The sequence below is a fragment of the Balaenoptera acutorostrata genome, chromosome 12 (genome assembly GCF_949987535.1).
Source record: "Balaenoptera acutorostrata chromosome 12, mBalAcu1.1, whole genome shotgun sequence".
Lineage (NCBI taxonomy): Eukaryota > Metazoa > Chordata > Mammalia > Artiodactyla > Balaenopteridae > Balaenoptera > Balaenoptera acutorostrata.
In genome coordinates this window covers 12,206,301-12,218,930 of record NC_080075.1, presented here as the reverse complement: position 1 = coordinate 12,218,930, position 12,630 = coordinate 12,206,301, and the positions used below count along the sequence as shown (strand labels likewise).

The 12,630-nt window shown below is 44.9% G+C and overlaps 1 protein-coding gene across 3 annotated transcripts in view; it reads right to left on the bottom strand.

The window, feature by feature from the left end:
* MERTK (MER proto-oncogene, tyrosine kinase) overlaps positions 1 to 12,630 on the bottom strand; it is a 115,424-nt gene that overhangs the window by 4,327 nt on the left and 98,467 nt on the right. For all 3 annotated transcript variants that reach the window (XM_057558617.1, XM_057558616.1, XM_007197380.3), the window contains 5 exons: positions 12,439 to 12,531; positions 10,782 to 10,900; positions 6,266 to 6,375; positions 4,339 to 4,498; positions 3,527 to 3,663 (listed from right to left, as the gene is read on the bottom strand). In XM_057558617.1, coding sequence (XP_057414600.1) covers positions 3,527 to 3,663; positions 4,339 to 4,498; positions 6,266 to 6,375; positions 10,782 to 10,900; positions 12,439 to 12,531 — 619 coding nt within the window. The remainder of the gene's footprint in view (positions 1 to 3,526; positions 3,664 to 4,338; positions 4,499 to 6,265; positions 6,376 to 10,781; positions 10,901 to 12,438; positions 12,532 to 12,630) is intronic.

Below are 12,630 nucleotides of genomic sequence, written 5' to 3'. Positions count from 1 at the left end.
CAGATGCTGTGAAGATTGTTGAAATGACAATAAAGGACTTAGAATATTACATAAACTGAGTTGATAAAGCAGTAGCAGGGTTTGAGAGGACTGACTCCAAGTCTGAACGAAGTTCTCCTGGGGGTAAAATGCTATCAGACAGCACTGCATGCTACAGAGAAATCGTTCATGAAAGGAAGAGTAGATCGATGCAGCAAACTTCACTGTTGTCTTATTTTAAGAAACTGCCACGGCGACCCCAACCTTCAGCAGCCCCCACCCTGATCAGTCAGCAGCCCCCAACATCGAGGCAAGACCCTCCACCAGCAAAAGGATTATGACTTGCTGAAGCCTCCGATGATGGTTAGCATTTTTTAGCGATAAAGTGTCTCTTTAAAAAAAAATTTATTTATTTATTTATTTGGCTGCACCAGGTCTTAGTTGTGGCACGCGAACTCTTAGCTGTGGCATGTGGGACCTAGTTCCCTGACCAGGGATCGAACCCGGGCCTCCTGCCTTGGGAGCACAGAGCCTCAGCCACTGGACCACCAGGGAAGTCCCCACAAAGTGTTTTTAAAATTAAGGTACGTACACCAGTTTCTAGACGTAATGCTATTGCACACTTAACAGACTACAGTATAGTAATCATAACTTTTATATGCACTGGGAAACCAAAAAATTCCTGTGACTCACTCTACTGCAGCGCTCTGGAGCTGAGCCCGCAATATCTGGGAGGCGCGCGTGTACTGGGGGAAGGAACGGTGGGGAGGGGGACCCTGAAAGACATCTGCTGGCTGAGGGGACCCAGCGGGATAAGAAAGAACAAGGTGGCTCCCGCGTGTCACCCTGGAGACGAGGAGACCGAGTGCCAGTGCCACAAACCACAGTGGCTGCAGCTGGGAGGCTGTGAGTTCGGCCGAGGAAAGGTCCCCCGGAGGTGATGGGGGCTCCACCCAGAGCGGCCTCTAGGGTGACGGGGACCTGGTCATTCAGAGGTGGGGGTGATGCTGTAAGAAGAGGTGGCCCTCAGCGGGCAGGACCGGGGAGCGGGGCTCCAAGCACACCCTGTTATTTCCATTGCTGTATTTCTCAGGGTTGACTGTAAAATGACCGAGGGGCAACCAGACACCGGAGTCAACTCCACTAAGGTGAGACAGCAAACAGAGATGCTCAAAAGTATCTGCCTCAGTTTTAAAAGAAAAGACCCCAGATATGGAAATGCAGAGAGCCCTCTGGGGGATGCTGTCGTGGGCCAGCATCCAGACTGGAGAGGGGACCTGGGAAGCGGGCCTGGCTCACCAGAGCCTCTGCGAGCCCGCGGTGTGAGCAGCCAGCCTGGGGGTGGGGACCGCAGAGCCGCTGCTTCCTCCGGCTGTTCCCCAGCCTCCCTCCCCCAGCCGCACGGCACTGCTGACGCTGCAGCGCTTTCGCCTAAAAAACCACCTCTCAAACACCGAGTCAGCATTCCCTCGGCACGGCTCTACACGCAACGTCTAAAACCACAACGTGACACAGCTTAGACCCTGCTAAGACCCCAGATAATCAACTTCTCCTGGAGCACCAAAGAAGCCAAGAAAGAAACAGCCACAAAAGTCTCCATTCAATATTGTTTGACAGAAATGGCTTCCTCATTTGCGGAAGCAAACATTTCATTCATGTGGCCCTTTCAGAAACGACCGTGAAGCCCCAGATCTAATTGAATTAGGATTTCATGATGTTTCTTTTAAAGGGCTTATGATTTCTGTTTCTGTTCTATATGTTACGGATTTACAACCATAATCACCACCACCACTACCACTGCCCACCCCCAAGCAGTGTGAGGCCCTGATCAAAAAAAACTTTCCTTCTGTTTGGCCACGGTGGATCTGGGAGGCCCATGTGCAAACTGACCGGGGCCTTCTCACCGGCGCGAGGAAGCAGGGCCAGAGTGTGAGTGTGGGTGTGCGTGTGTGGAGTCCTGCACAGGCCCACCTGCCCGAGCAGCGCGGCCCGGCGTTCCACGGCGGAGCCCACGCAGGCCCACGGTCCTGAAATGTTCTTGCTAAATAAACGTGGTGCGAATGCCCCTCTCCGAGCCCGTGACCCCTGTTACGTTGGGGAGAGACTCATCATTAGGAAGGTTCAGATCACCGAGCTAGAGGCAGCACCACAAGAAATGATTTTTTAAGTCGGCAAGGTGTTTGGGAGGGGATCGACTTGTAAAGATGTTATTAATCACGGGCACCATATGTGACACTTAGCGTGCGTGCTTCCTGCAGGCTGAGCTCTCCACACACTTCTTTGTTAACCCTCCAAATACCTCTGCAGAATACGTGACTATCCTTTTTTGGTGGCTGATCACGTGGCACGGAGCGGTCAAGTCAGCTGCAGTGGCCACACACGTGGCTAGTTAGGAGGCAGAGCCTGGTCTCTCTGACTCCAAGTCCCAGGCCTCTCCCCGTACTGTCCACCCCGAAGAGAGAGGGGCCTGTTGGGATGGGAAGGGCACTGTGGTCCTGCACGCTGGGAGCTGGGGGGAGTCTCACGCCCGGCTGAGTGTACAGTCTCCCTGGGATAGTTTTTTTTTTTAACAATATTATTATTATTACTTTTATAAATTTATTTATTCATTTAGTTATTTTTGGCTGCGTTGGGTCTTTGTTGCGGTGCGCGGGCTTCTCATTGCGGTGGCTTCTCTTGCTGTGGAGCACGGGCTCCAGGGGCATGGGCTTCAGTAGCTGTGGCACGCGGCCTCAGTAGTTGTGGCTCGCGAGCTCTAAAGCGCAGGCTCAGTAGCTGTGGTGCACAGGCTTAGTTGCTCCACAGCATGTGGGATCTTCCCGGACCAGGACTCGAACCCGTGTCCCCTGCGTTGGCAGGCGGATTATTAACCACTGCACCACCAGGGAAGTCCATCCCTGGGATAGTTTTAAAACATACATTTCTGGGCCTGCTCTGTACCAAGAGAATCACAATCTCCAGGCACAGGGCTGAGGAATCACGTTCTTAGAATATCCCCTAAGCAATTCTGATGACCAGCCTGAAAGCAAAGTCACTGGCTTAGATTTCTAAATTTCCTGATTCAAGATATTCCTGTTGATTGGTTTGTTTAAGATGCTGAATGAAAAGAGAAGCATGACTGCAGCAAAAGAGGGCAGAGAATCATCCAAGTACCTCATGCATTGTAAAGCAGACCTATTTACCTACAGGATATATAGTCATCCCTCGGTATCCATGACAGATTGGTTCCAAAAGCCCCAGCGGATACCAAAATCTGCAGATGCTCAAGTCCCTTACAGTCAGTTGGCCCCCCGTATCTGTGGGTTCTGCATCCACCCATACAGAGGGCCGACTGTATTTCCTAGAGGGGCTTACAGAACTTCAGAACACGTGCGGGCTCACTGGAGACGTGCACACACCACTTCCCACACCAGGAGAGGCTTCTGGCCCGGCCATCTGCGTGTGTCATCTTCTGCCCACACCCGCCCGGCTGAGTGTCCCCACCCACTATGGCCGTGTGTCCCCAGGTCTTTGCAGGGCGCCCCGAGATGGAGAGCAGCTGACTCACAGTTCATCCAAGCAGTCCTCTGGCTGTTTCAGCCTGTGGCCGTGGAGAAGATAGTCATATATTTCGTGGTTCTGGACGCCGGGATAGGGGGTCATTCCTCGTGTGGCTATTTCCCACATGGTCACGCCAAATGCCCACTGAGGACAAAGCGACAACGTCAGGATGCAAGTCTTTCCAGAAAGGCTGAATGGACTTTTTCATTGGGAAAGGTCATTTCCTTAGAGCCCCGGCGGTCGTGCACAAAGCTGACAATTATGTTTGAGATACGCTGCTCTCCCAAAACGGCAATAATGTGGGGCCGGAACGTCACAGTTCCCCATTTTTACTAAAGCTGTTTGGGAAATGAGACAAAGGCAGATCTAGCCCTGTGTCACATCAGTGCTCTGTTTAACGTTCTGTTCCTACTGTTGTCAGCAAGTGTTTTCTTTTCCTGATCTCTGGTTAAGGGTATCAATACACAGCACCTTTTATACAGCATCTTAGTTCCAAACAGCCATGGGATGAATTCATTTAATTTAATGTGAATATGAAATATCTTAGTTGCAGGCAATGAGTCACTGTACTGTAGCAGAGGAAAGTGGAAATAAATTAAGGGCCTTTGCCATCCTCTGAAGGTCAGGCTACTTCACCAGAATCTAATGTTCCGCCTGAATTAAAGCATCTAGCGATAAATAAAGAGAAGTGTGAGCATGCCCCAATCCTCAGTTGATCAAAGAGGAAGATGTCCTGCAGCACCAGCTTAAGTCATCTCTTTCAGCATGCCTTCATCTTTGCAATGCGGGGCCCCGGATCAAAACCCTGTACGTACGTACCACGTCACTTTTACTGGTGTATACTCGGTCCGCGAGACTCTCTATGGCGATCCATTTCACAGGCATCTTAGCAATGCGGCCCTGGCGGTAGTAGTCGCCACTGTAAATCTTCTTAGAGAGGCCAAAGTCCGCGACGCAGACAGTCATGTCATCTCGCAACCTACAGAGAGAGACAGAGTGAGTTCATGTCCTCAGCGACCTCAGAGGCAAAGCCTTAAATCACAGGTCTGCACCCGATGCAGCTGAAAACATTCACGATGAGTAACCAAAAGAGAGAGACCCCACAGCCTGCGAGGGTCCTGCTTTGGGACCAATGGCAGAGCAAGTGAGGGGGAACCACATGAGTTATACCTTTCTACCCTTCTGGTCTGTGTGGCAATCTGGACCAACCAGGGCACCTGGGCACAGAGGACGGAGTCACCTGCAGGAACAGAGGTGCACGGGAGTAGAAAGAGTAGCAGCTCCAAGCCAGGGCCCCCTGGTGGACTCATCTAGAGCCCAGTAGCCTTCCTGCCTGACGTCTGGAAGCAGCACTGGCTCTATAGATTAAGTAAGCCACTTAGACAGCTTGGGGGAGGTGGGGAAGCACGTGCTGTAAGCGGGGGACACCGGACTTCCTGCTAAGACGGTGCCAGGTGGTACCTGAGGAATTAACTGGAAAATTAAAGGAATACAATTGCATTTACAGCCCAAGCAGTTAAAATTGATCTTAGACAAGAAGGAGAGGAGGAGGAGGAGGAATGAGCGGTCTGGAGGTAGGGCGACTACCTTGTCCCTGTTTGCCTGACACTGACATTTAAAACTAAAAGTCCCACATCCTGGGAAATCCCTCAGTTCTGGACAAACCGGACAGCTGGTCACCCTACCTCGTGGGAAAAACATGAAGGAAATGTTAAGGGGAAAAAAAGGTTTTCATGATTCTCCCTCCATGGTAGACAAGTTATTTAAATGAAAAACAAAACCAAGACCCTTCTGGGTTTTCAAAAGTGAGGTGAAAGTGATAGAGGGCCAGGGGGCAGGGTTGGTTAGGAGGAGGGAGGGGACAAGCTCCACTGTCACATCTCCAGTGAAGAAAAACGAACGACAGCAATACATTTAAGGAACACTCTCTCTTCTTGCAATAGTAAATTTCAAATCAAGAAATAGTTATTGTTTTTGAAGATATACATCAGATAATGGCTGTTGAAGCAGACTGAAGAGATGGGGAAGGGGAAGTTCGAAGTTCTTGTATAAGCCCTCGTCTCTCTGCTGCAAAAGGAAAGCTCTGGTGTAGTCAGGACCAAACTACTTCACAAGGCAGCATCATGGAAACTCAGGGACGAAACCATTATGATTTTCATTACTGTCTTCATGATCAGCTGACTTATATGTAACTCTGGATCCAAATAAGCTGATGGCAGTTGGGGAGGATCCCAAAGTTCACACCTAGTATTCCTAGCTGAGTGAGAGTGTGAAAATAAAAAAGTAGTCACACATAAACACACTACTATACAGAAAATAGATAACTAATAAGGTCCTACTATATAGCACAGGGAACTCTACTCATTACTCTGTAATGGTCTATATGGGAAAAGAATCTAGAAAGGAGTGGATATATGTATATGTATAACTGATCACTTTGCTGTACACCTGAAACTAACACAACATTGTAAATCAACTATACTCCAATAAAAATTAAAAAAAAAAGAAGTCACAGGGGAGTTTTGGAGGCCAGCCAGACTCTTAGAGGCAGAGGTAGTGAAAACCTGCAAGCAAACACCCAGTCATGTGTCAGGGCGGTGGAAACCCCATCTCCGGAGCCTGCCACACTGTCGCCTCCCAAGCTTAGTCCTCCTCCATACTTTAACATCAACAGGTCACCCCACATGCCCACAAATATCTACCACCATGAGGTCCAACCCACTCCAGGATGGGCCAGGACTCTTACATGCAGTTTCGAGCAGCTAAATCTCGATGAAGAAAGTTCCTGTTGCTCAGATACTCCATTCCCTGGGCAATGTCCACCATGAACTTCAACAGTGTCTGCAGAGGAATATGCTAGGGGGTGAAAGACACAAGGAGACAGATTATTATTATTTTTCTGGCCACACCGTGTGGCTTGCAGGATCTTAGTTCCCTGACCAGGGAATGAACCCGGGCCCTGGCAGTGAAAGCACAGAGTCCTAACCACTGGACCACCAGGGAATTCCTGAGAGACTATTATTATTTTTTTTAAATAACTTTATTTATTTACTTATTTATTTATTTATGGCTGCATAGGGTCTTGGTTGCTGCGCCCGGGCTTTCTCTAGTTGCGGCAAGCAGGGGCTACTCTTTGTTGTGGTGCGTGGGCTTCTCATTGCGGTGGCTTCTCTTGTTGTAGAGCACAGGCTCTAGGCACGCAGGCTTCAGTAGCTGTGGCACGCAGGCTTCAGTAGTTGTGGCTCATGGGCTCTAGAGCGCAGGCTCAGTAGTTGTGGAGCACAGGCTTAGCTGCTCCACGGCATGTGGCATCTTCCCAGACCAGGGCCCGAACCTGCGTCCCCTGCGTGGGCAGGCAGATTCCTAACCACTGCGCCACCAGGGAAGTCCAGGATTATTTTTTAAAAGGAAACCAAGTTACTTCCATTTGAGGGGGTGAAATGATGGCTTTATGACTTAGAAGCGTGGCCATGAAACAAGGAAATTTCCATATCACTAATGTCACAAATAAGGTTTTAAAAAGGAATGAAAAACAAACAAAAACCAACAAACCCTAAAACTTCTTGGCAAGTATCGCAAGTTTTCTTCTCCTTGTGTTTAAAGGTATTTTAAAAAATTAATTTATAAATTTAATGCAATTCCAAAGATACCACCAACAATTTTTTTTGTGTGTGTGGCCAGTTAATAACATTCTTTTCACAAGTTATGAGCTCAAATGCGATCCTTGTGTCCTTCTGAGTGGCAGTGGGACAAAGAGGGGAAAAGAAGGGGGGTCTGGCTTCAGTGGGGGAGGATCTAATGTTCTGACAGCAAAAAGCCCATGGAGAAGGAGCTGTTCCCAATTATGCACCCACATCTGGTATCATTTTATTTTGCAATGTTTCAAAAGAGACTTTTTTTTCTTCTGGACAGAAAGTAGGATGGTCTTTACCCCTTATCATGGGACCAAAGTACCACAAGTAAGTAGTCGGGAGTTTTCATTTTTGTTTCTCTACGGCCTTCCTGTAAGTTTTAACAGCCTAATGTTTTTTTTTTTCTATGTTGTAAAAATCAAACCAGACTGCGTGTTGGAAAACCTGCCGTGTTGGGACTGATTACGAGGATGATGACGAATGAAGACTTCTGTGTAGTAATTCAATGTTGTGGTGCAGTCAGAGCTCTAAAGAAAAGGGTTCACAAAGTCCCTAGAAATCGTAAGTGGGTCCACCCATGATATATTCTTCCCCAAGGCGTTGGATTTATGGTTTATTCTATGTGGCACATGAGTCTTCTGAAGTGGTTCACGTGAAGACACTGAATTTTTTTAAATTGGGCTGTGCTGGGTCTTAGCTGCAGCATGCAGGCTCTTAGCTGAGGCATGCGGGATCTAGTTCCCTGACCAAGGATCGAACCCGGGCCCCCTGAGTTGGGAGCATGGAGTCTTAACCACTGGACCACCAGGGAAGTCCCGACACTGAATTTGTAATGATTTATATTTCTCAACTAAGACACGTGTCAATCACAGACTGTATATATAACAAAAATGCTTTATCCTTTACCCTTACATAATGGAGTTGTTAAAAAAAAAAATGTAAGTAAATCAGGCATGAAAGCCTTACGCCTCTGTTCTGTATATCTGGGGCATTTGATGTTCTGGATGCTAATTTCCAGGAAAGGATTTGGGTGCTAAGAAATATCAAATCTGCTGACATTCATGAAAGTATAATGAATATCAGGTGCTATTCATTTGTGTTCTTTTTTTCCAAGCAGAACTATGTTAATCTTGCAGACTGTGACCAAAGGTCATTTAAAGGATCATTGTGTGGTAAAACTAATAAATGAGGTCAATAAGGTTGCAGGATACTAGATTGACATACAAAACTCAACTGCATTTCTACACACTAACAATGAACTGTCTGAAAATGAAATTAAGAAAACAACATCTACAAAAGAATCAACAACAAAATACTTAGGAATAAATTTAACAGAAGTGCAAAACTTAAACTCTGAGAACTACAAAAGGAAAGAATTAAATTAGTTTCTAAATAAATGGAAAGGTATCCAGTGTTCATGGATTGGAAGAGCAGGCGTGCTATTCACACAGAGGACAGAATGGCACCCAGGTCCTGCTGAAGAATCACATTTATATGACTGAGACCTAGTCTTGGGCCACTCTAGCAGGACCAGAAGGTATTTATTGCCAAGGAACTGACTGATAAGGCAGCAGAGATTTGAATAAAAGCCTGATTTTCTAGTTTGTCTGTGATGCATTTTGTGACTTTCAGCTTTACATGTGGCTACAAAGTGTCAAAATATGAAAATACATTCCTTTTAAATTTTTATTCCTTTTAACATTAGATCCTCCCCCACTGAAGCCTTTTAAATTTTTATAAAACCTGGGAGTTTCCATCATTGGAGATATACTTTATATTTTTGCAAATCGAAACTATTCATTAGTCAGTAAGATGCTGTGTACTTGTTTCCTTGTTATTTTGTTCAAAAGAACATAAGATGACAGCAGTACTTTTGGCAGACACAAACTGATTCTATAATTTATACAGAAGGGCAACAAAACTAGAATAGCAAAAACAATTCTGAAAAAGTAGGATAAATTTGGAGGAATCACATTACCCGATTTTAAGACAATAAAGTTACAGTAATCTCAATGGTGTGATAGGGGTGAAGGGTGGCACATAGCTTAACGGAACAGAACAGAGAACTCAGAAATAGACCCACACGTGTACAACTGATTTTTCACAAAGGTGCAAAAGCAATTAGTGGATTAAGGATAGTCTTTTCACAAATGATGCTCGCCATCTATATGCAAAAAAAGCAACAAACTAAATTTCACACCTTATACAAAAATTAATTCAAAATGGGTCACAGACTTAAACGTAACATGTAAACCCACAAATTTTTAGAAGAAAATCTTTTTTATCTGGAGTCAGGCAAAGAGTTCTTAGAAATGACAGTGAAAGTATGATCCATTAAAAGAAAAAACTGATGAACTATACTTCATCAAAATTTAAATTTTTTTGCTCATGTTAAGAGAATACAAAGACAAGCTACAAACTGGGAGAAAAGTCTTTGCAAATCACATATCCAACAGAGGAACTGTAGCTAAAGAACTCTCAAAACTCAACAAGAAAACCAACCACCCAATTAAAAAATAAACAAAAGACTTTAACAGACACTCACCAAAGAGGATATAAAGATGGTAAATAAACACAAGATGCTCAACATCATTAATCATCAGGGAAATGCAAATAAATTTCATGATAAGCTATCACTATACACCTATCAGAGCAGCTAAAAACAAAACAAAACAAAAAACTACAGATAATACCAAGTGCTAACAAGAATGCAGAGCAACTGAATTTCTCATACATTCCTGGTGGAAATGTAAAATGGTATAGCCATTCTGGAAAGTAGTTTAGCAATTTACTATAAAGACAAACATACATTTTCCATATGACCTAGCATCCCATTCGTGGGTATTTAGCCTAGAGAAATGAAAAGTTATGTTCACTCAAAAACCTGTATGTGAATTTTTACAGCAACTCAAAACTGTCATAGGTCCTTCAATGGGCAAATGGAAAAAGCAAACTGTGATACAGCCATACAATAGAAGCCTACACAGCAATAAAAAAAGCAATGAACTACTGATACATGCAACTTGGATGGCTCCCAAAGGCATAATGTTGAGTGAAGGAAGCCAGTCTCAAAGAATTACAAACTATATAATTCCATGTATATGGCATTCTCTAAAAGACAAAACTATAGTGATGGAGAACAGATCAGTGGTTACCAGGGGTTAGCCATGTGGGCAAGGTGTAACTATAAAGGGGTAGCAGGAGGAGGAGTTTTGGGTGACGGAACTGTTCTGTATCCTGATTGTAATGGTAGTATATGAATCTATACATGCATTAAAATTTATACACTTTCTGAAACTGAGATGGCTCTGCCACTCAGTAATTTCAGAGTGAACAATCTAAAAAGAGGAGACTTTCAAGGAAAGAGACCACTCTGACAGCAAGAGGGGCCCACTATGCTCCACTCCCAGCCGGCTTCTCCCTCACATACAACAGGAATAATGAAATCTATGGGCAGGCCGGCTATGAGGACCACATTTCAACCCCCAGGGTGCACAGTGGGCACTGAACAGAGGCCAGTGTCCCCTCCTTCCCTCCTTCATTTTCTAGGTTAGACGCTGGTGTTGTCCAGGCCCTGTCACGGGAGCCCCAAGCACTGTTCAGAGGCCATGCAACTGGGTGATTAATTACCTTTGGTCCTGTCTCCAATCGGGAATAGAGTAAATAGGTGTGCAGATCCCCGTATTTCATGAAGGGTAAAATCACCATGGGCCTGGGGATGCCTTGAGGGCTAATTTCTATACACACACCTGGAATTAAAAACAGAGAGTAAGTTACAAAGAGCCCTTGTTACCAGTGGCCAGAAAAAGCACTGCAGAAGCACTGGCCAAATTGAAAACATGTGCTCTCAAGTTAGCGGTTAAAAAAACAAAAGAAAACAAAACCCTCACAACTCACACGCTGTATTCTAGAATATGGAACACACACTGGGTCCACTTCTTGGTATTTCTTTTTCTTTCAGACTAGTGCCAATCTTTGCGTGAAAGCTCTCAAAAATTAATCAAGTACAGCCATCTATAAACCCGTGGCGTTTTTGTTATACTGCGTCTAAGTGAGGGGTAGCGACTGCAGCAGAATTCAAGGGCAAACTAGTTTCATGTGATGGTTAAATACTTAATCGTATGAAGAAGTCCCCTGCAACCAAATGCTTAAAACTATTGGAAGAATTCTGAGGGCCAATAGGTGAAATTCACATCTCTAAATGTTAACACATACACGGGGGGGAAAAAACATCATTTGTCATGGATGCTAGAATCAGAGCCTGTCTGTCACCTGAGATCAAGCTTACAAAGCTCTTGCACATGCTGGTACAATTACAAAGCGCCATTGTTCTCAGAGTCTGCTGAAGTCAATAGTTACAAATGACCAACAGTAGTTTCTTTGACATAACATTGTCTCCAAACATTAGTTTTCCCATCTCTCTGCAGTGTCCATCATAATAAAACTTTGAAAGTTCCCCAAAGAATTTAGCATTTATCAAGTCACAGGACAGCAAAAAAAAAAAAAAAAAAAAAAAAAAGTCAGCAGAATATTCAATTATTTTTAGGTCACTCTTCCCTCCTGGAATAGTATCACACAGCAACCACTTGATACGGGCTCTCCATTTTGTATTTTTTAGCAAACAGTGCCACAAAACCAAATTCTGCCTATTAAATCACTGACTCAAATCACTTAAATCAAGTCCCATGAAACTGTCAGTGGAGATCCCAAGAAATCAGTACTTGAAATATGTCAATAAATTGTTTCTCAAAGATGATCTATGGAATTTGTCTACTTTTACAGCTTTACTCTGCTAGCTTTTGATTCACGGATAAACTAAATCAATACAAATTATAGCATAACCAGCTTTCATGTCTTGTAACTGGAGTAACCGGGGGCTGTTTTAATCCACAATCACCTAGAACTCTGTGGACACTAAACATTCCTGGGCCCACTGATGTCCAGGAAAATGCAGGCTTATTTTTACGACCAGCCTCAGAAAATATAACCATAAAAAGTCTTTTGAGTGAAAACTCCCTTATTTTTATTTTATTTTATTTTTTGCCACACTGTGCAGCTTGCAGGATCTTAGTTCCCTGACCAGGGATCGAACTCGGGCCCCCTGCAGTGGAAGCGCCGAGTCCTAACCACTGGACCGCCAGGGAATTCCCGAAAAACCCGATGTTATAAATTGCTTCGCAGTTATACAAAGTGTAAAATTTATCTGCCCCAGAGATTTCTCCTGCGGCCCAGAGTGGATTAGCCGAGCCCCTCCGGCCACCCAGTGGTGCTATGTTTCTCTGAGTACCTAGGAGTCGGAGGACGTTTGGGTGGTTGAAGTCTTTCATGCACGCAGCCTCACTGAGAAACTCCTCAATCTCTCGCTGCGAAAAGTTGTCCACTAAAAGAAAAGACAGAAAATGTTAGGCACGAGTTATTTACTCAGAGAAGGGGAGGGGGCAATAGCAATTTTGTTCTTTAAAAGTAAAATCAGGAAAAG